This window comes from Falco naumanni, chromosome Z, assembly GCF_017639655.2.
Source record: "Falco naumanni isolate bFalNau1 chromosome Z, bFalNau1.pat, whole genome shotgun sequence".
In the NCBI taxonomy this organism is placed as follows: Eukaryota; Metazoa; Chordata; class Aves; order Falconiformes; family Falconidae; genus Falco; species Falco naumanni.
The window spans coordinates 81856840-81877797 of record NC_054080.1 but is presented as its reverse complement, the minus strand read 5'-3'; the positions used below and the strand labels follow the sequence as shown (position 1 = coordinate 81877797).

At 41.0% G+C, this 20958-nt stretch overlaps 1 protein-coding gene across 1 annotated transcript in view; it reads left to right on the top strand.

Moving 5' to 3' along the window:
* EPG5 (ectopic P-granules autophagy protein 5 homolog) overlaps positions 1 to 20958 on the top strand; it is a 59341-nt gene that overhangs the window by 35853 nt on the left and 2530 nt on the right. The window contains exons 27-43 of the mRNA XM_040579706.1: positions 88 to 250; positions 847 to 989; positions 2601 to 2757; positions 3710 to 3904; positions 4965 to 5178; positions 5966 to 6126; positions 6242 to 6449; positions 7112 to 7187; positions 8029 to 8132; positions 9048 to 9223; positions 9890 to 10075; positions 12503 to 12712; positions 12853 to 12997; positions 16198 to 16440; positions 17267 to 17486; positions 19384 to 19599; positions 20565 to 20679. Of these exons, the coding sequence (XP_040435640.1) occupies positions 88 to 250; positions 847 to 989; positions 2601 to 2757; positions 3710 to 3904; positions 4965 to 5178; positions 5966 to 6126; positions 6242 to 6449; positions 7112 to 7187; positions 8029 to 8132; positions 9048 to 9223; positions 9890 to 10075; positions 12503 to 12712; positions 12853 to 12997; positions 16198 to 16440; positions 17267 to 17486; positions 19384 to 19599; positions 20565 to 20679 (2932 nt within the window). The remainder of the gene's footprint in view (positions 1 to 87; positions 251 to 846; positions 990 to 2600; positions 2758 to 3709; positions 3905 to 4964; positions 5179 to 5965; positions 6127 to 6241; positions 6450 to 7111; positions 7188 to 8028; positions 8133 to 9047; positions 9224 to 9889; positions 10076 to 12502; positions 12713 to 12852; positions 12998 to 16197; positions 16441 to 17266; positions 17487 to 19383; positions 19600 to 20564; positions 20680 to 20958) is intronic.

Genomic DNA, 20958 nt, shown 5'->3' with positions numbered 1-20958 from the left:
ATTGAAGTCTCATCTCTTGCTTACAAATTCTTAGCATTGCTGTTTTCAGTAAAGCTTTTGGTAACTTTATTAATAAATGCTTTTCAGAACTGCAGCGCTCTGGGAATCTCAGCATGTTGCTCTTAACAGTGAAATATTGGACACAGTACCTAAGCTGTATGTCAATCGGGAAGAGCAGATCACTCTTCATTTGGAGTGCAGAGGAACTTCAAATAAAGGCTGTCAGGGAGCAGCTCTTCTAACCATCCAGGTTAGAGACATGGCATAGCTTCTGTTTTGGGGCTGTTGGGCATGGATAATGACAGTGGAATGGCTGAGTGGTTACAAGAGTAGTAGCAGTTGACTAAATAAATCCATACACACATAGTAGTTACCTGAAATACGTCGTATGTAATGCTTAAAAGGAGGTGCAGCTCAACAGCTGAAGAATAAGTTGTTGCATATAGTTTGTTTTGCTCTTAGTATCCATTCTAAAACTGCTTTACAGTGTGTGAATGTGTGAATATGCTTATTGGTAGGAATAGACGCGTGAAAATGTTTATAGGAGTGTTCTCATGTTGCTTAGTAGAGGGGATCAAGGAAATCATACAAGTTTCTGTCCTTGTGGATTAAGTCTTTTATAAAAGACATGAATTATATTAGTGTGTGATAATTAAATAGGAACATGACCAAGGATGTGTGTTTGGGCGTGAAATACTAAATCTGATCAAAGATGTCAGGGGAAAACCCTGCATATTCAGAGTTCTTTTACTGGGCTCTGCTTCATTTTTACAAATAGGTACAACATCAAAGAGTTTTAGCAAAAGATATTATTCTGAAATGAATATGTGTCTTTTTGTCATTTAGTTTGAAAGGAAACATAAAAATGAAGCAGTGAGCCAGCAGCTTCATGCTTTGCGTAAAGAAGCGAGACAACTGCAGGCAGAAGCTACGAAGCCACCTTCTCCGGGTGTTGTGGAAGCAGCAGTACATGTGGAAAATTTTATAACGTAGGTTGTTCAGACAATTGTTTTAGGTAGTGATGTTTATTTTTTTCTGTATGTTCGAGTTAAAATGTGCAACCTGTTTGCCTGTTTGCGTGTTTTTTGTAATGCTTATCAACTTGGGTCAACGGCAGAGCTTGAATCTGGAGACCTGCATTGTATGTTTGTGACACAGACCTCTAAAGGAATTACCGTTACATTATCAGAAGGTTCCTCGGCCTCAACAGGGCACACAGTACTGTTTTCCGCTTCAATTTATTGTACTGTGTATTAGAATAGCCATTCTAACCCTGCAAAAGTACGTTGAATGATGGCAAGGGTGCTGTGTTAAACTTCAGGAAACAGCAAACCTGGACCACAGCTTTCTTGGCCATAGATTGAACTATGTTTCTAATCTCTCTCTATTTTTCCCTGTTACAGTGCAGGAGATAGTTCTTTAATAGAGGGTTATGATTTGAAGAAGCTTTTCAATCTGTGAAACCAAGTCATGCAGTGGAAGAGGAATACATAATACTACCTTTTTGGGAGAGGGTGTGAATAAATGGATTATTCCATAGCCCTTTTCAACTTGAATACTTTTTAGAGTTCATCCCAGAGGTCCAGTTTTGCAACACCATTCTTCTTAATCTTGTAGATCTCTGCTGAGATTCTTTTAGCGTAGTTGGTTCCCTATAGATTGTACTCACTGTACAAGTAAAAATATTTACTTTTTCTACATGTTCATTCTTGATTGTTAAGCTGAAAAATTCTGTGGATGAGCTAGTTCTTTGGATCTGCATTTGTGGAATTGCATGTTCTTCAGATGTTTTAACTCACTCAGCGAATATAGGAGTTTGAGCTCAACAAAATATTTATATGGTAGTACACAAGAAAAAGTTGATTCTGTTTTAATTCTTGTATTGCTGACCCTGTTAAGTAAAAGGAAGTAAATTTTCGTGTAGTGCAAATACAGTTGAGATGGGCTACGACAGTGATGAACGCATGATTTGAGGGAGAAATAATCTATTGGAGCTGTGCCGTGAAAAATCTGATGATCACTTTCTGACTGATTATGGAACCTTTCTAAGTTTTGGAGGTAACCATTTCAGGCAGCAAAATTACTTGAGCTAAAGCTGGGTCTGTTCAAGCCAGAGTATGAGAAGGTTCAAAGAGGTTCTTATCAGTGTATAGAAATGCCAAAGGGAGGGTGTGAAGAACATGGAGCTAGGCTTTTTTCAGGGGTGCCCAGTGACGGGACAAGAGGCAGTGGGTGCAATCTGAGACACCGGAGGTTCCCTCTGGAGGTCAGGAACCACATTTTTTACTGAGAGGTGACACAGGCTGCCAGGGGAGGTTGTGGAGTCTCCGCCCGTGGAGATACTCACTCAAAAGCCATCTGGACATAGTCCTGGGCATCTAGCTGTAAGTGCCCCTGGCTGAGCCTGGGGGCTTGGTCCGGATGTCCTCCAGAGGTCCCTCCCACCCTCAGCCATGCTCTCATTCTGTGAACCTGCGCTTGATTACAATGTAAGCCAGAAATACCCATCTCAAGGCCATATATTGGCAAGAAACTTTTATTGTCACGCATTTTTTACCATACATAAATTTAATCTGAGTGTTGTTTTCTTTCCCCCCTAGGGCCTTAATAAATATCTACAAGGTGCAGCCTATTTCTGCCATTAAGAAAGTTGGAATTAGTTTGTTTTTTATGTTAGCGGAATACGTGTGTGATGAAACTCAACGCAATCCTCCCACAAGGCAGTTCTTCACATCCTGCATTGAGATTCTGGGCCAAGTGAGTTTATTCTCTGACTTTTGGATACCTAATGCTTATTCCAGTTGCCTGCTGATATTGGGGGGAGGGGGATCCTAAAAAATTCAGAAGGCTGGAAATTAACTTTAAGCTTCTATCCCATTTTCCTTTCAACTAATTGTATAATATACACAGTCTTTGGGAGTGTTTAATTTTACATATACGAAAAATAAAAACTGTTGCTCTGGATGCCTGATTAATGCTAATAGATGCTTACCGTGTTAGTTAAATGGTAAGGCAAGCTGGATTTTTGGGCAGTTAATGAAAGTTTGGGTACCTCCAGTGCATAACAGTATTTTGGCATAAATTTTGCTGTTACTGATCACTTTGTAGCTGATGCATATCTTGCCAGCCTCTGTATTTAGATACCTTTCTTCTACAGCGTTGCAGTATTCTCTGTAGAGAGTTAGCCAGAAGTTTACTGATAGAGAACATAGTGCTTGGTGGTGGTAAATTTTGCTGTGGGGAACACGTTACGTGGGTGCTCTGAGAAAAAGCATTAGTCTCTAGTTTGGGTCCAGGTATTTACTTTAATCTCTCAGATACTGTTTGTTTCCATGTGCAGCTAACAGCTGAAGTGCTGAAAAATCTTCATAGTCATAATTCTGTTTAAATTTTTCCTAATATCAGGCAGGGCTGCTGAAATCTGGATTTGTTTTATTTTGTTATCCCATTAGCAAAATTGTATCTTTAGACAACTGCATGGTCACAAGTGCTGTTCGTAAGTATCCTAGAGAAACATGTTTGTTTTACCTTATATCGTGTGGTACAACAGTATTTTATGATATTTATCTCATACAGTCTGTTGTTTATGAGAAAGCTTTCCTTTTTAAAAAAGGACCAAAATAGAGCTTTCTGTCAAGACAAGCACAAAGAGGTGTGTTCTGATAGATTCATAATGGGCCATTTTTGTGACCATTCCCAATTTCCTCAGGTGTTCATCAGTGGGACCAAGTCAGAGTGCAAACGTCTCCTCCAGACAATCCTGCAGGATCGAAGGCTCTGTACTCTCCTTTCTCCTTACTTCACTCCTGTTGCCTCTCCTGATGAATTTGTGACTTTATATGAAGAAGTTGTGGCCTTTCTGAGTGAGGGTAACAGTGATGTTGTCTTCATGCTGCTGACAAAGGTAAAGTACTCATGAGTACCACATCTGGTTTGTGAGTTGCTTTTGTGGGTGTTATTTCCCTGAAGACTGTGACTTCAGGCTAAGGAAGAAAGAGGTGCAAATCTGGTAGGTTAAAATAACATTGGTAGGTTCTGTAGATCTGTGTTGCTCATCCTGAATGGTTTATATTGTGTTTAAGTTCCAAAGGAACTGGAGGCAAAAGCAAATGGGAAGCTTAAACTACCCTTTCCAAGCCCAGATGGTATGTGTTTCCTAGGGCTTAGTCATCAGTGCACTCTTACTCTTGAAATTAGAGCAGGCTTTTGATGGCAGCTTCTGCCTGATATCTCTGCAGAGACATTCATCAAAACAGCAAGTGAATCCCAGTTATCTTAACAATAATAAAAATAAATGTGGAACAGTGTCTGAATCTTCCATTTCTGTTAGGCAGGAAGGACATGGATGCCAATTGTAAAACACAGAGTTAGGTAAGAGTGAGTGATTAGTGCATCTCTAGTTTCAGATCTGTGTGGTACACCTATCTGTATTGTCAGTGGAGAAATTAATATACTTTGACGTTTCTCTGATTCTGTTCATTAGTTACACCGGCGCTAAGGACAGCTCAGAGTCATGCCCAACGCTGACTGCCTGCTATTCACAGCTGTCCTTAGCGGCAGTGATCAGCACTGTCCCTGCTGACCTAGGTCTGAACAGATGGCTTGGAGGTCACAGCTGTGACCTCCTACCTGCAAGTTCATGGGCTGTGGCGATCAGTGTGGTCTGATGCTTGTAAGCGTGTGTTTGGCAGTGGTACTGAAGTAAGTGTGGAAATTCATACCTGTCTTTATGAATCTGAGAACCCTGCCAAGGTTGTTTTTTTTAAGTTCAGGGACTCCTGCAATATGTAAAATTATAACCTTTGAGCATTATCTTGGTTTTGAGTTAAGGCTAATGAGGTGCAAATTCTCATTCTTAAACATACAAATTTCAGGATTTCTTTTCCCCTGACAATTTCTCCCTTCTAAAGGTGTTGTGGCTGTTAAAGCTTCTACTTACCAATGCTTCCTGTCCTCTGTTCTAGTTTGACCTTACACAGTGGTTAAGCATTGCTAAGCCACCTCTGTCTGAACGTACCAAGCTTCTGGAGTCTATTCACTTGGCTCTCAATATATGTGGCCTTGAACCTGAAGAAGATATTTCGATGCCATTTAATATCTTCTGCAAGCATTGGACTAACCTTCTCCAGTATCAGTTCCCTGATCACTACAGTGATTTCCTAAGATTGTTTGTGCAAAGTGAGTATCTGAATCGATGCGTACAAAGCCTTTCGTACAGAAATCTGGCTTAAAAATCTGAACTGCATGCAGTAGAGTTAAATAGCAACAAACACGGAATGACTTAAACTTTCTTAAGTTTCTCTTTGCACTTTTATGTGCGTGCTATGTGATGTGTTTTTATGAGCCATATTTTAGCTCTACTAGAAAGAAACACTCTTCTGCAAATCAAAGTGCATGTGTCAGTGACAACAGATTTTCAGCCCATATTACAGGAGAAGGATGGAGGAAAGGTTTCTATTAATGGAAATGCTTATTAATTATAATTATGCCACAATCTGTACTGCAGCATCATGAGCACCCTTCAATGTCAAACTGAGAATAGGATTAATGGGTAGCTGGGGCTGATGCTGAAATCTGCAGAAATTGTCGTAGTTGACGTTAGATGCTACCTATAATCTGATGTGTCTCTAAAATGAGAGGAAAAGTACTTACTTTCTGTCAGATTGCATGTGCTGAGGCAGCAATTGTCTCTTAATATGAGTTTGTAGCCTGGGGTGTACTAAGTGCTTGGGAAACTCTCTAAGAAGAGAACATGCAGATGCCAAAAGGGAATGTTAAATTACTTATGCTTTGGAATTGGAGAATCTCTCACCCTTAAACTTGGGCCTTTCAAACTCATGCCTTGCCTAATTTTTTTTCAGGTAGTAGAGACCTCTAATTTCAATATTTTCTAACTCTTATTGAGAAAGGGACTAATACCCTTCTCCTGATTTTCAAAAATGCATTCCCTTCTCTTTCTCCTAAGGCTCATCAGAGCAGCTTCTAAGCCCTGACTGTTGGAAGGCATCACTTAAAGCTTTGGGGTGTGCTTCGCCAGTGACTGAACAGGGAATTATCAAGAAAAGTGATTCTCCTGAAAGTCCTGTACGGCGGGATGCTGTGAAAATTATTCTCTCTGAAGAGCAGGTGTGTGCCTTTTTGATTTATTGTGTTTTTCAGGTGCAACAGCTGCCCACCAGTGACAAATAACACTGCTGTGCAGTCTTTCTGTAGCTGATTAATAGGTTCCTTCTTTTTACAGGTTAGAGAGTCAATAGAATGGCTTTCAACATCTTTTTGCAAACTCCGACTGGCTTCAGTAGACTTCAGGACTTTTGGCCTGTTTTCAAAATGGAGTCCGTATGTGTCTGAAGTGAATAAGTTTCTGGAGTATCTTATTCAGCAACTTATTGACAGTGAAGTTGCCAATTTAGCCCAAGAGCCTGTTGGCAGTAATAAAATTCTAGCAGGTAATGTGTCTTAAAAGCAAATTACTTAAGAACAGTCATTCGGTTTCTCTAATTTCCTATGTTAAACATCATTTAAATATACAGTAAAGTCTTCTTACTCTGTATTTGTACAATGCTGAGAACATTAAAATACAGGTGGGAAATGTTGATGCTACTTCATGGCTGTGTGGGACTTTATGCTTTATCTTTATGCTTGTTGCAGAAAGCTTGTTTGTATTTGAGCTTGTTTTAAACTTATTTTATGAAGAGATCATACTTTCTTCAGCCTTTTGCACTGAGCAGGGGTTTGGGAACAAGGGACTACTGAATGTCACCTTGGTATGATTTTTTGATTTGGAGGAAACTGCCAAAACACTTTTGTTTTAGTATATGTAAGTTTAAACTGTGAGTCATCGTTACCCCCACAATCTCAGATGTGTGAAGTGATATTAATAAAACACCTAGAGCAATGCAAAATGCTTATGATTGTTGTTAAAACAACTATTATTAACCAGAGTTACTAATAAGCATATTGTATTTTAAGTTTTTATTTGACCAAGAAGAACCGATTAAGTGTTGGAATAAGCAAAAGACCTCGTATTCAAGTTTGGAAAAGTATAATATGTTTGCTGTTGCTGATTTGAGGGGATGGAAAGCAGCTTCTTTGTTTTCTTTTCTTCTAGGATTGCAGTCCTTGTATTCAGTCATTGCTGGACTCTTCAAACCATGGATACTGGTCTTGGATAAGGAAGATGCAAGGTATATATTGCATTTTAAATGAAATGAGCTTTTGCTAAAATAAGAACTTCAACTGTATTGTTACTTTCTAATGCTTGACTGTTGTCACCTTACTTATATCCTGCCATATGTCATATCCTTAATAATTATGGAACTAATTCACAATTTAAGTCAAATTTTCCAAGGCTTGGATTGAATAGTTAATTTAGATGTAAGAACTGTCTCTGCTTCCTGACCAGAGCTTGGTGATGAGAAAAATACAGATTACAATCGGTTCCAAAAGCACTGAAACCTGGATTTTAGATCTTCCGCGCCCCTTTTTATTTTAGCTCCCGTAATATCTATAATACCTTGGTTTAAAAGAGAAAAGCCAAACAAAAACAACTGCAAATGCCAGTGGTATGTAAAGAAACTTCAGACTAAATCAGTCCTATGATGTTCTACTGTCTTGTGTACCTCTATCTTCACATGGACAGTTATCTGTAATACTATACATGTAAATTTTACTTTCTTTCAAAACCAAAAGCTTTTTGGGTTGAGTGCATCTTCAGCACTTAATTAGAAGATTGATTGCAGGTGGTACGTGCTGTCATTCAGAAATCCCTGTGTTTTGGTCTTCAATTCAGTTATTAAATGCCAAACAAGTAATCTCTGCTTGCTCAGTGGTATTGTGGCTCTTCAGTGTGATGTTAGATATGTACATCTTCTATGGAAGAAAAGGACAGTACCAAAGAATAGTTTTGAGACAACTGTTGATACCTGTACTGTATTGATTTACTGTGCTTTAGAATATTTAAGTCACTGAAGTGTTTATGATCTGGTAACTCAGCACTGACATTTGTGTTATTTCACTTCTTTTAAGTAACCATCCTTCCTATCCTTGGTTAGAGAGTGACACTCCTGTAGCATCCACCGTGGTCTGTTTGTTCACAGATTGCATCAGGCTTTTGCACGAGAGCTTTAAAGGTGGGTGAAGTCCACACTGTTCTAATGTGGTGGCACTTCCTGTTCGATACACCAAAAAAGATTTTTGATCTAGATGTGGGATGTGAGAGATTTGTTTGTTACGAACTTTTAGCCAAGATGATCACTGCAGTGGTACCAAGAGCATTTCTTTATTTCATGCTTAAAGACAACTTTTTTCCTTGACAAGGGTAGATAATGTGATTGATAAATGCATCTGTCAGATAACAAACTTAAATGTGAAGGAAAGCGAAATAAAATGAGCTGTCACGAGAAGTGCCTGACTTCATTCCAGGTCTGTGTGTTGTTCCCGTACATCATATGCAGCAGCATGTCACAATGACCAATACATGTGTCTCAACAGCTGGTCTCAAGAGTAATGTAATCTCCAGGACTGATCGTTTTGAGCTCCTATTTAGCATTGCTGCTTGTGCCTAATGTGTAATTAGACATGGGAATGGAAAAAATGAATTTCACAATACCTCTTAACAACTTTCAGGGACAAGCTAGATTCAGAGTTATCTTGTAAAAATAAGTAATTAAAAATAACGTATTGTGTGTTTTATTTTTGTGAATTTTATTTATGTGAACTACATAAGATCCTTTTTTTTTAAAAAAAATGCAAAACAGCCCAACATAAAACCAATGATGTTCTACATGGAAGGAGTATTTTATAACTTCAGGTTATTGTCCAGCAACTCTACAAAAGATTGAGGGAGGGCATGGAATCATAAGCTTTGCCAGTTGTTGATTTGGAGAAAAAAATAGCTTGATGTGCATTTTTTTCTTCCTTTGACAAATGTACTTTAGTGTAACTTGCATTTATGGTTTTTCATCTTCAAAATTGGACTTGCTTCTGTAATCAAGCTTTCTCTGAATTTTTTCTGTTGTTAATTCAGCTGTTTTCTTTGAATCTAGGTAAGCTGTTGCCAAGCCACCGTGGGGCTCTCTGGTTACATCTGATGCATTACTGTGAATGTTGCACAGCCCCCAAAATGCCAGAGTTTATTCTCTATACTTTCCATACTGAGTACAGAAGGCTTCCATGGAAGGAAATGCATCCAGACCAGATGCTTATGGAAGAGTTCTTCAAAGTGAGTATACACAGTATTTGTTGAATTAAGGTCACAGTCAGTGTTGCCCTTGAAAATAACTGGAGAGCTGGAGAAAGTTGTTTTTGCACGTAAGCTTTTAAAGTGTTTGTAGCATTCACAGCTGCTCATGTCATGATTGATTTTTCTGAAGGAATGCCATTAAGTCTTAGACAAGGTTGTGGGGAGCTGTAAAGCTGGCAGCCTTTGTAACCTGTCATTGCTCTATTTGAATGCCTCACTTATTACATATATATTATGTATTTCATTAGAGTTAATGTATTTTACTATTGTCACGGTGTTCTCGCTTCCAAGTTGTCTTGAGACAACACATAAGTATGGAAATGCTCTAGGATTTGCTGCTTGAGATGAGTTCTTCAGGTAGTTCTAAACAGGTTAGAGTTTCTTAGTTTCTCTTTGAAGAGAAATGGATGCAATTGTGCAGCTAGGAGTTTGTAATATATTCTTTCTTGGTATCTGTACTTGTTTGAGAGGCTTAAAAAGGTGCATGTGCAACTCTTCCGGTGGGGGACAAGATGGTGAAGTAGCATCTGCCGACTCTGACCTAAAATGCTGCTGTGGGTTTATAATTGGCTAAGGAACTGGAGAGGATGAAAGTATTTGAATCTTTGTTGTATCTGTTTGTCTCTTTTCCTTTCTCCTTCCTAGATTGAAAGAGGCAGCCCCAAGAGTTGTTTCTTATTCTTGGGTTATGTTTTATGTGAAATAAACTGGGTCAGTGTCCTGTCTGATGCCTGGAATCCCAACCCTCATCCTCAGACTTGCAACATGATTGTCTGTTTACTGTATATGATGGTCCTGTTGGCAAAGGAAGAACAACTGACAGACAAAGAGGTAATTTTTACGAAGTTTCATACCAATTGTCTTAAAGAATAACCCTTTGCGAGCAAGGGCACAGAATGTGACTTCTTTCTCACTTGCAGAATGACTAACTCAGAAGTATGTTTTGCGTGGGTAAAATGACAAACAGTATTCCAGAGATGGCCAAGACTTAATTCCTTATGTGAGGCATTTTGTATAACTTGTGTGGAAAAAAGAACTGCTCTTCATTTCAAGAAGCTTCTGTAGGTGCTGTGATCCATCAGTGTTGTAAAGAGTAAGCAAATAAATATAGACAGTTTCCTGGAGTAACAAAATGACATTCTGGGTTTTGGAAAGAACAAATATACATATTATGTGTAACTTACGGTGAAGCTTTTTCTGATAATGTCAGTGAAAAGAGTGTCTAGCATCTGCCTGGTTTGATTCAGGCCATCTGCTGACATGAGTGCAGGAGCAGCTTTGGCTGTGGCGTTCATGCCTGTAGCACCTGCGGTGCTGTGAGAGGAATTGGGAGGCTCACTGAGTCACATTCATTCCGTCATGGCCAGTCATGTAAATCTCCGCTGCTTTTTCTGAGTGGCAAATGTGAAAGCATGGAGGGATGGTAAGGAATAATTCACGAAAATCTTATGCCTGGCTCTGCTGTCTTGCTGTGCATGTTCGTGGTGTTCTCCACCTTGATCTTCGGTACTGGTTGCGCTTCAGGTTGGTTGTGTTAAGCACAACTCAGCAATGGGAGTAGTCCCTGTGAGGTTAGGATCAGTACTTCATCTGAGTGCAGTTTATTTTCATAGCTGTCAAAAAGGAAAATATTTGTCTGCCTGAACATGTTTTCTCAGGAGTTATAAGTGGTGTTTGGTTCTTACTCAGAACTGCTGTTGCAAACATTTATTTCTTACCATAAAATGCTCCCTTCTTAGCTCCATATGATGTGATGACAAGTCACGATGATGTAGCAACATCTTGAAGACCAGATACGTCTTTAAGCAGCTTGGCACTGCCTAATTCTGATGAGTTACTGGGGACAGATTACTTAATCTAGGATTCAAAGATGGAGTTTTCTTGTTCCCTTGCTCTGAGGGGGAATTTGATCATCCCTGATTTCTCAGCACTTTTCCCATTTATGGTTGCCTTCCAGTATTTCTAAATTGTTGGAATAAAAAAGAGAAACACTAGGTGTTAGGATGATCTAGCACAGTCCATTGCTTCTGGAGGACTCTTCCAGAGAGGCTGGGTGATCTTGAAGAAGTCCCATGTCATGCCTGCCAGCTTTCTCCCACTTGCAGCATCTTTTGTTTTCAGTTTCCTCTGAGACAGTACGAGATGCTGTGTCAAGAGACGCCACCAGCAACCTTTGATCAACATTGTATTCCAGTTTAGGAAAATTACTGGAGTTCACGTGCTTTGACCTGAATGTATTTGCTTATCAGAAGCTTCACAAGCTTCAAAAGTTACCTGTTTGTGAGTCAGCCTCAGGAATTCCCTCCTAGCCTCCAGGAATGTGTTGAGCTGCATTTTAACATGCAGTCACTTTTTTACTTCCCGGAACACTCCTGTGACACCTTGACCTGAATCTCAAACTTTCTCAGCCCTATGCTCCAGTGCATGAGAAACTTCAGAATTACTTGATACACCAGTGTCAGATTCTTGTTGATATCATTTAATTTGGGTTAGTTCTGGATCCTTATAGTCTTTAGGTTGTGTTGGCCATCAGCGCAATTCCAGTATTTGTTCATTCTGTAACATGAAGTTTGGTGTTTCTCAGTGTCTAGGGTAGGGGGGCTTTTGTATTTTTTGCAGATGTATACTTACCCGTGAGAGGAGGGTGGCGGTAGCTGAGGCTAGACTCTGCTGCTTATAGACAGAGAGGCTTTTCCATCTGCATAGTGGCACTGCCTGTGCAAGCGGTGGGTGCTGTAGGCTACTCTGCTCTTCAGGATGGTATTTATGAGGCTGAGCACTTGAGTAGTCCCCCAGGCTGGCATGTGATTCACCAAATGGAGGACTGAGGGACCCAGCTTCTGTCCTTGGTTCTACTGTGAACTTGTACTAATTTATTTTTTAAAAATAACTTTTTCAATACCTTCTTAAACCTTTAAGTGACTTTACCTTGAAAGGATCACCATTTTTTTCTAGCTGCCTTTAGGTGTTTACACATCAAATTTTAACATCTCTTGCTGACTTTTGTGCTTGGCTAGAGCTGCTGCAGCCATTGAGTACTGTTATGTGAATGCTAGAGATGACATACATGTGTTGAGTCACTGCTTGAATGAGGAGTCACTTTTCAGCCCGGCCTCCCAGTGGTCGCCTATTTCTGTGGGGTTTCTGCTCAGTCACCTTCAAATCTTGGTGTCTGGGCTTTCTTCCAGTATTGAGTACTTTGACTGATTTAAAACAGCAGAGAAGGTGGAAATTAGACTGATGTCTTTAAATCTCCAGGAATCGCCACTCATAAATCTTCTGGGACAGACCAGCTCCCTTCCTTGGCAGCTTGTGGGCATTTCATCTTATCAAAACATCATCAGCTACTGCAGCAGTCACTACCCTCCCTCTGTTATCCTTGGGAAGGATACTGCAGCTGAACTGATCGTGAAGCTCCTGAAAATCTCAGCAGGCTTTGGTGCATCTTCGGATAGTCATATCCACCTTGTAAGTTGAACTGGTTTTGCAGTGTCTCTGAACTGTTCTTGTCATTTGCAATGTTCTGCTTTTGTATATTACAGAGTATGGGAAGAGTTCTAGGTGCGATTTTTATTTTTCCCCTAACTGATTTTAATTTTGATTAACAGGATGCAACGCTGAAGTGCCAAGCATACATTCGCCAGGTGGTTCAGTTTCTCAGCGCCTTAGAACAGAGTGGAAAGATTACTCTTGCAGTTTTGGAACGAGAAATGTCCAAGTTGCTAGATGATGTAGTCATCTTTAATCCTCCAGGTTTGTGTTTAAGAAGTGGCAAATCACTTTAAAGCTGTCAAGATCCTTTCTATTGCATGGACTGTTGAACATCTGTGACTGTAATTATTTGCATTACTAAGTCTCTGTTATGGGCAGCAGGGCATGTTGCTTTGATGTATATATATAGGTGGTATATTGGCACAGAACAAATGTGAACGTTACCCTGTAGAGCTGTCAAGAGTGGCAAAACCAACAGGAAAAAAGGGATTGTGTTGTGAGTAAAACAGACTGTTGTACAGGAGCTTGAGGGATTCTTTTCTTTGCTGTCTAGTGTTTTAATCTTTTTGTATTTTCTTTGGCATTTGCATCCTTTTTTGAAAGGAAGGATGACAAATACACTGTCTTGGTCCTCAGGGGTCAGGTTCTAAGAAAGAGTTCTAAACTATTGTGCAGTTGGGAACACTGGCTCTGAAGTATGGGAATCCTGTTGACTTCCACTAGTAGTATGGTATGTCCGCACCCATGGCATTTATATTGATTTTGTTTTTAGTACCAGTACCATCCTGAGCTTCCTCTATCAAACTAAAACTTCAGGTGAAATCAGTCGTCTCACTGTACTAGACAGAGAAGTTTGTCAGGAGTCATGTCTTTTCCTGTCCGTGACCCACACAGGTGTGCTCGTGAGAGCGAAGAGAAAGTGTCTGGAAATCTGTGAGAGTGGTAACTGCCTCTCAGTAGTAGTTTTGCTACTTGGGGAAGCTCTACAGGACAGCACCATGGTCAGTAAAGCTCTTTGACTTGAAGAGAAGTGAAGGCATACCTACTGCTGCTGACACTCCTTGTAGCTGAGAAATTGTGGAGGAGACAGGGGCTCCAGTAGAGAGGAGCAGCTCTGTTTCATGAACCCCCCTGCACACCTGTATGTGCTAAAGGGCTGAAAGAGAGCATGTTCTGTGTTGCTTGACCAGGCTGTGGGGTGCAGGAGGATCACTGATGCAGAGTGGCAGGGAAGTGGTGGTACGTATCGGGTTTAGCTTCTCTGTGAGGTTTTGGAGCAGGCTGGCAGGAGTTTTTTTGAAGAGCTTCCAGGGCATCGCCTTCTAGTTGACAACAGCTAGAGACGAGAAAGCTGGATTTCTCATGTGGGCACTGTGCCAGAGGTTATCCCAGGGGATCTGGTGGGCTCTGGTTTGTCAGGTGTCTGGTGGTGGTCCTGCTCAATGGTCTGCAGCCTATGGAGTGTACAACGTCTACAAAGGCAAGCGTCAGGAGGACGGGGCCAGGCTCTTTCCAGTGGTGCCCAGCGACAGGACAGGGGGCAACGGGCACAAACTGCAGCACAGGCAGTTCCGTCTGAATGTGAGGAAGAACTTCTTCACCTTGAGGGTGACAGAGCCCTGGCACAGGCTGCTCAGAGGGGCTGTGGGGTCTCCTGCTCTGGAGACATCCAAAACCTGCCTGAACACGACTCTGTGCAGCCTGCTGTAGGTGACCCTGCTTTAGCAGGGGATTGAACTAGATTATCTCCAGGGGTCCCTTCCAACCCTGACTGTTCTGTGGTTCTTGGTTCTGAGTGAGACTTGGCTGTAAAACTAGTTGTGACAGTAGGGAAGTCAGTTAACTACCTGGCATCATCTTTCTTGGTTAATCTGTGGTAAGAGACATTTACCTTACTGAAGAGCTGTGCCATGACAGGTGACTTTGGAACTTTATTTGGCTGCTTTTTTTATATTATTTTTTTAAGTTTTCCTTTTGTAGGTAGATACAGACAGAATAGCTCAGTTTGGAAGTGACCTTTGGGGGTGTATAGTCCAACCTCCTCCTCAAGCCAGGGCTAGCTTCAAAGTTAAATGAAGTTGTTCAGGGCCTTGTCCAGTGAGCTTCCAAATATCTGGCAGGTCTGGAGGTCTTAACCTCTTAGGGCGATATTTTTCTAGTGATTAATCTCTCTTTTTGCGCAACTTTTTCATAACCAGTTGAAACTTTTCTGCTTACAATGCCTGATGTTGCTTGAAAAACTTAGAACAATAGTGCCTTTTTTCACAAATATGTGCAAAGGTCTACTGTGTAGTCAAACCTTGGAGAGCCAAGTGCAGGAGATGTTTGTGCTTAGAGGGTACTGTTACAGATGGCCCATGATAACGTGTTCAGGCAATGCCAAGAGATGGTTTCAAAAAAATATTCTGGGGCTGAACACTGAGAGTAGCAGGAAATTGAGAATCCTGGAAATGTGTGGAGGCATTGGCATTTCAGGGCTCATCTCGGTCATATTTCAGATTGAATCATCATCACTGGTTGGTTGTCATGGTTTAACCCCAGCTGGCAACTAACTACCACGCAGCTGCTTGCTCACTCCCCTCCTTCCCCTGCAGTGGGATGGAGAGGAGAATTGGAAAAAGGTAAAGCTCCTCATGGATTGAGATAAGAGCAATGTAATAATTGAAACAAAATAAAATATAATGGTAGTGATGAAATGGAGAGAGGAGGAGAGAGGAATAAAACCAGACAGACAAGTGATGCACAGTACAGTTGCTGACCACCCACTGACCGGTGCCCAGCCAGTCCCCAAGCAGCCGTCAGCCCCCTGGCGAACTCCCCCCAGTTTATACGCTGAACATCACATCCTGTGGTATGGAATACCAGTTTGGCTAGTTTGGGTCAGCTCTCCTGGCTGTGCCCCTCCCGACCTCTTGTGCCCTTCACTGGCAGAGCGTGGGAAACTGAAAAGCCCCGGACTTAGGATGAGCATCGCTTGGCAGCAGTCAAAATCAGTGTGTTATCAACATTGTTCTTATGCTAAATCCAAATCACAGCGTTGTACCAGCTATTAAGAAGAAAACCAACTCCATCACAGCTGAAACCAGGATGTTGTTTCACTCTAAGTTGTGCTTTAGACTGTGTTTTAATACTCACATTTTCTTGGAGACTAAACATGCTTTATCATTCAATTTATGTGCACTGTAGTCATGGTAAAAGACCCTAGGTGAAAGATGGGCTCCAGTACTCTGCTGTACAGTCTTATGAGCTGTCTCTGTGTTCAATGAGAGTGATGATCTGTCTCATCAAGGGAAGTGACTGCAAGGAGCAGGTGTCTTGCTGCAGTAAGTATAGACAAGGAGCTGAGGTGTGTAATGAGCGAGGAGCTTTTCCCAGTATCTGCAGAAAGTGTTTAGTGGTGAAGCTGAATTTGTGTTCTAGTGTCCATTTACTGAAATGGTTTTTTTATTTCTAACTTTCAGATATGGATCTACAAACACGTCATATGGCCCTCAGCAGCCTCTTTACAGAAGCGCTGATGATGATGAACAATTCTAGCGTTACAACAGCTGAGTCGCTACGGGGGAGCTTAAGGAAGTGGATAGACAGTAAAATGCATGGGTTGCTAGCCATGCCGCTTCTCACAGCGGCGTGTCAGAGCCTGGCCTCTGTGCAACACATGGCAGAGACAACCGAAGCCTGTATCACTGCCTACTTCAACGACGGTAGGAGCCTGTCTTCTGATGATGCTTGTCTCAAAAACTTTGATCAGTCGTGGATGCCCATTAAATACAAATGAACTGGAATCCTTATAGATGCACGCTGCCCAATGCTGGAACGTGGTTTTAATCTGGTTTCTGTCATCGGAGCTATCTGATGCCTTCCAACTGTCACACATGTGCTGCAGTAACTAGATGTGGAAAAGTTGGGCTATTGTGGTTTGGGTTTTTCAACTGCTCTCACTGTATTTTCTCAAGAGCCATATCTGTCTCTGTGAAAACTAATTTGCTTTCTGTAATGGTTGCCATTTTTCCAGCTGAAGGGGAGGACTTTTTTAAAAAATAATCATCCCAAGAGAACAAAACAACTATATAGTCCCCTCGTGTAGTGGTCTGTAGGCTAACTTAAAAAAGCCCTCTTAACTGGTGAAACTCTGGAATTCTGTGGTGGGGTGTTTTTTGGGGGTTTTGTTTCTGTTTACATAATCCTTGTGGAGCCACATTTTGATTTCTTCCACATTCTGTGTGATCAGGTGTGAAGGAAATATTTAAAATTCAATTGCTAAAATTTTCAAATTTGATCTTGACTGAATGCTGGGAAAATATCTCACCTTGACCTCAGGGAGGTACCCTATGATCGTGGAGTTGTGTGTTTTTTTTTTTTTTTTTACTTTCCAGCAGAATTGTATGCCAAAACTGATTACCTGGAAAACAGCTAAACCAGCCCAAATCCTGTAACTTATAGGACCACAGTTAAGTAGTTCTAGTTCTTAGGTTTTAGTAAGTGCTGCTTTCTCAGATGCTTTGTTCTGTCGTTTTGTTTTCTTTCTAGACTGTCCTCACCAACAGGTTTTAGGCTGGGGCCCTATACTCGCCTCCCTCCAAGTTCCTGAGCTAACCATGGAAGAATTTCTGGAGGACTGCCTGTCTTTAGGAAGCTACTTGACCCTGTATGTCTACCTGCTGCAGTGCCTAAACACTGACCAGACTCTTACCAATGAAATGAAAGTCCTGCTGACCATCAGCAAATGGCTGGAGCAAGTGTACCCAAGGTACGAAACTCAAGGCTTCTGAATATGCCTCGACTTCTAAATAAGGCTATAGTTGTATAGCCAGTACAATTAGGTGGCCAGGTTAATTAGGTTAATTTCACCAGGCTACTGGATAAAATGGCCTATCCTTCTGCATCCACTGTTACAGAGTCTGCCCAACTGCAGTGCCAACAATAATTGTTGGTTAAACAGAAGGAATTTCACTTGAACACTTCTGGTGCAGTTTTGGTCAGTTTTCAGTCAGAGAAGCTTGATTTCAAAGGCAGCCTGGGTTTGTGCTCAGTTAAAAATTACTGTAATTGAACCCTAAATCCCTATGGGTTCCACTTTCCAGAACATCCGTGATTTAAAGAATGAGTCAGCAATATTTGAGTGAGCGGAGGCTATCTATTCGGCAGCGCTGGGTGCATGGGGGATCGCTCCACCAATGTCATGCACACAGAGGGGACTTTTCAGTCCCCTCTTTACACAAGCAACTCAGACCTATTCATTAATTTTCCAGGAGATCGTTTACATATTAATTACAATTCCAGGAACTCATTTACATATCTCACTAAACTAGTGACCGTGATTTAAGTCCTTGTCTTTGCCACGTTGTATAAACAACAGGAACTTAGGACCAGATAGCCTTTTTAAAGGTGACAGATCCAGGGACTTAGCAATTAGTACATCCGTCATGTTAGCAATAAGGGTCCTTGGATGTTTCCCAACTTTTAGGTAAAAATAAGTACATCATCCTATAGATAAGTGGTACATCGTTCATCCACTGTGTGGGGTGAATTGTGTGCTAAATGCTCAGTTTACCGCACTGAGAGACCTGGTGTTCACAGCGGCTCAATGGGGACTGTTCAGCAGCTCCAAACTCAGTGGATCTGGGGGCTTGCCCAGATTTAGGGGCATGTATGGCTTAAAACAACTTGCTTGGGTTAATGTTCTGGGTGGAGGGGGTGGGAAACTTTGGTGTTAAAATGGTGATACTTTGTATTTAAAGTATGTAGCAACTGTATTTACAACTGCTGCTGAAATTGCCAGAATTTATCAAGGGTGGTGAATGTTTTTTCCATATTCATGTTAACAATGTTCACATTTACCATGAAAGAGTATCTTGGGGAAATTGAATTTCAAGAAACAGTGGGAATATAAAATAATACTTTCACTGTTGTAGATACCATAGCAATTTGGTTGCCTAAGTGTGAAAGGAGCAAAGCCACCATACACAGCAAATTAAACCTTGCTCTAAACATCAAACCTGAGAGTGCCTGGGATGAGAAGTAACTGGGCAGAGTAATGTGAGGATAGTGTGATGCAGGAAACGCATGCTGATGCTTTATGTGGAAAATCTGAGCTTGTTGGCTTAAAACTGCAGAGTGTTTGGAGAAAGATTAAAAATATCATAGAGGGAACTTCACTTTGTGCTTTGCTCAACAAAAAACTTGGTTTCCTTTTCTAGAAGAACATATTAAAAGTCTAAATTGTAGTGGAAACACCAATAAAACACTTTAGGAAGTGCTAGCTCTTAAGTAAAGGGGGGGAAAAAGAGTAGAGATAAAGCTTTATTCCTTTTATATAGAGTCTTAGACAAGTTAAAATCTGCTTATGGCTGCAATATCATTTATCCTTGGCTATAAAGCTGAAAAGGAAATGCTGTTCATTGTCCTCTCATGGACCCTTAAAACTTCCTAGCTGATGTCTTCATCAAGTGCATAACAGCAGTTACAGCAGTATAATAACTGGAGGAGTAGTGTAGTTATGCTATCCGTATATGGTAGGATTAGCTGTCTTTATTTAGCCATCTGAATTCTTTGTGGGACTAATGGGGACAGACACAAACTTCTTAACTTTGCCATCTGACTGACTTGTTTTTTGATTTCTGTTATTCTTTAAATCTTACCTAAAGCTCATCAAAAGAAGAGGCAAAGCTGTTTCTTTGGTGGCATAAAGCCATGCAGTTATCCTTGATTCAGATGGAGCAAGATGACACTGTGCTGATTGAATCTGTCATTCGGACACTGTTGTCCATCCAGGGCAGGCAGAATCAGCTGGCTGAAGAGAGACTGACTTCTGGAATACTTGGTGCTATTGGGTTAGGCAGGAGGTCTCCTTTGTCACCCAGGTAAGGGTTGAAGGTGTGGTTAATTAGTAGTCATGTTAAAAAAAGCTGCAGTCTGGATCGAGACTGTACAGTGCAATGTCAGAAGATGTTCTGAATCCATGCTGTTCCAGATCTGTAAAGTTCTTCGAGCCATCGCAGAAAAAAATGTAGCAAATGGTTTAATTTGGTTAAGAAGTGAATATGAACTTCTCCAAAGTTTGTGGTGGAAAAGGAAAGAAAACGCAGTTGTGATTCTGGCTTATTGTCCCGTCTCCAGTGAAGTTTATAGGGGGAGTGTTTGTTAGAGGAAGATACTTCCACCTGCTCTGTAGAAGACTCTTCCAGCTGACCTCACAAAAATTTTGTATGATCACACGCACATTGCCTTTTTGATCTTAACCTTCAAGTGTTAGAGATGTTAAGAGAAGATCAAAGAAATATGTGCTTGCTTGTTACTCGCTTTAGAAGGTAAAGAGAGACCCCAAATTTGGTTGTTAGGTATTAAAATCAAGTTCACTGTGGAAAGAATGCCCAGAAAAAACCACATAAATGTTTATGGAACAAATTCAGCACCATATATAAACATAACTTTGTTTATAAGACTTTCTGGGATGCAATCCTGTTGAAATTGCGCTGAAACCTTAGTCTTGTGCAACTCATCCTTTGATTTGGGTGATAAGAATCTTTTAAAAGCTGTGAAATGAAGTATTTCACATGTGACCTCAAGGCTTCAGCTAAGGTTGGAACAGACGTAACATTTCACATGTATGGTATTTATTGTATTATCCTCTAGCATGTATGGTATTGTATTATGTATATATGAAAGAGATTTATTTTTTCTAATGCATTGAAAAAGGTCCTGTAAAACCTCTACTATGTTCCTCATGCAAGAGAAATCTCATGAGAGAGAACTTCCAGTTCATCTGCTGTTGAAGACTTGCAAGTTTGCTATCACTTTCTTTCTCTTGTCTCTTTCCCTATGCAAGGTTCCGGGTGGTTGCCCGCAGCTTGTCTGCCTTCCTCTTGGTGCAGATTCCTGCAGAGAGTCAAGTCCGCCTGCGAGCAGGGTCAGAGCCAAAGCTGTCGCAGAAGGCCCAGCAGGTAGTGTGTGCGCCAGCTGCTGGCTTCTTGACATGCCCTCTTTGCGTGCTGGCTCAGCCTGTGGGGTGAAGCTTCTAAGAGTCACTGGAAGCATTTCTTCAAGCTAAATCCATCTCTCAGCTTGTTGGTTTTATTCAGCTCTAAATACCCTCAATCTGTTTTTTTTTTTTTTTTTTTGCTACTGCTTTACACCTGGCTCTTGAGCTCTGATTTTTCAGAAATAGCTTGTTGTTCTCATTTGTTTCCTCAGGGAAGGGGGTGTATCACAGCCTTGTGTAC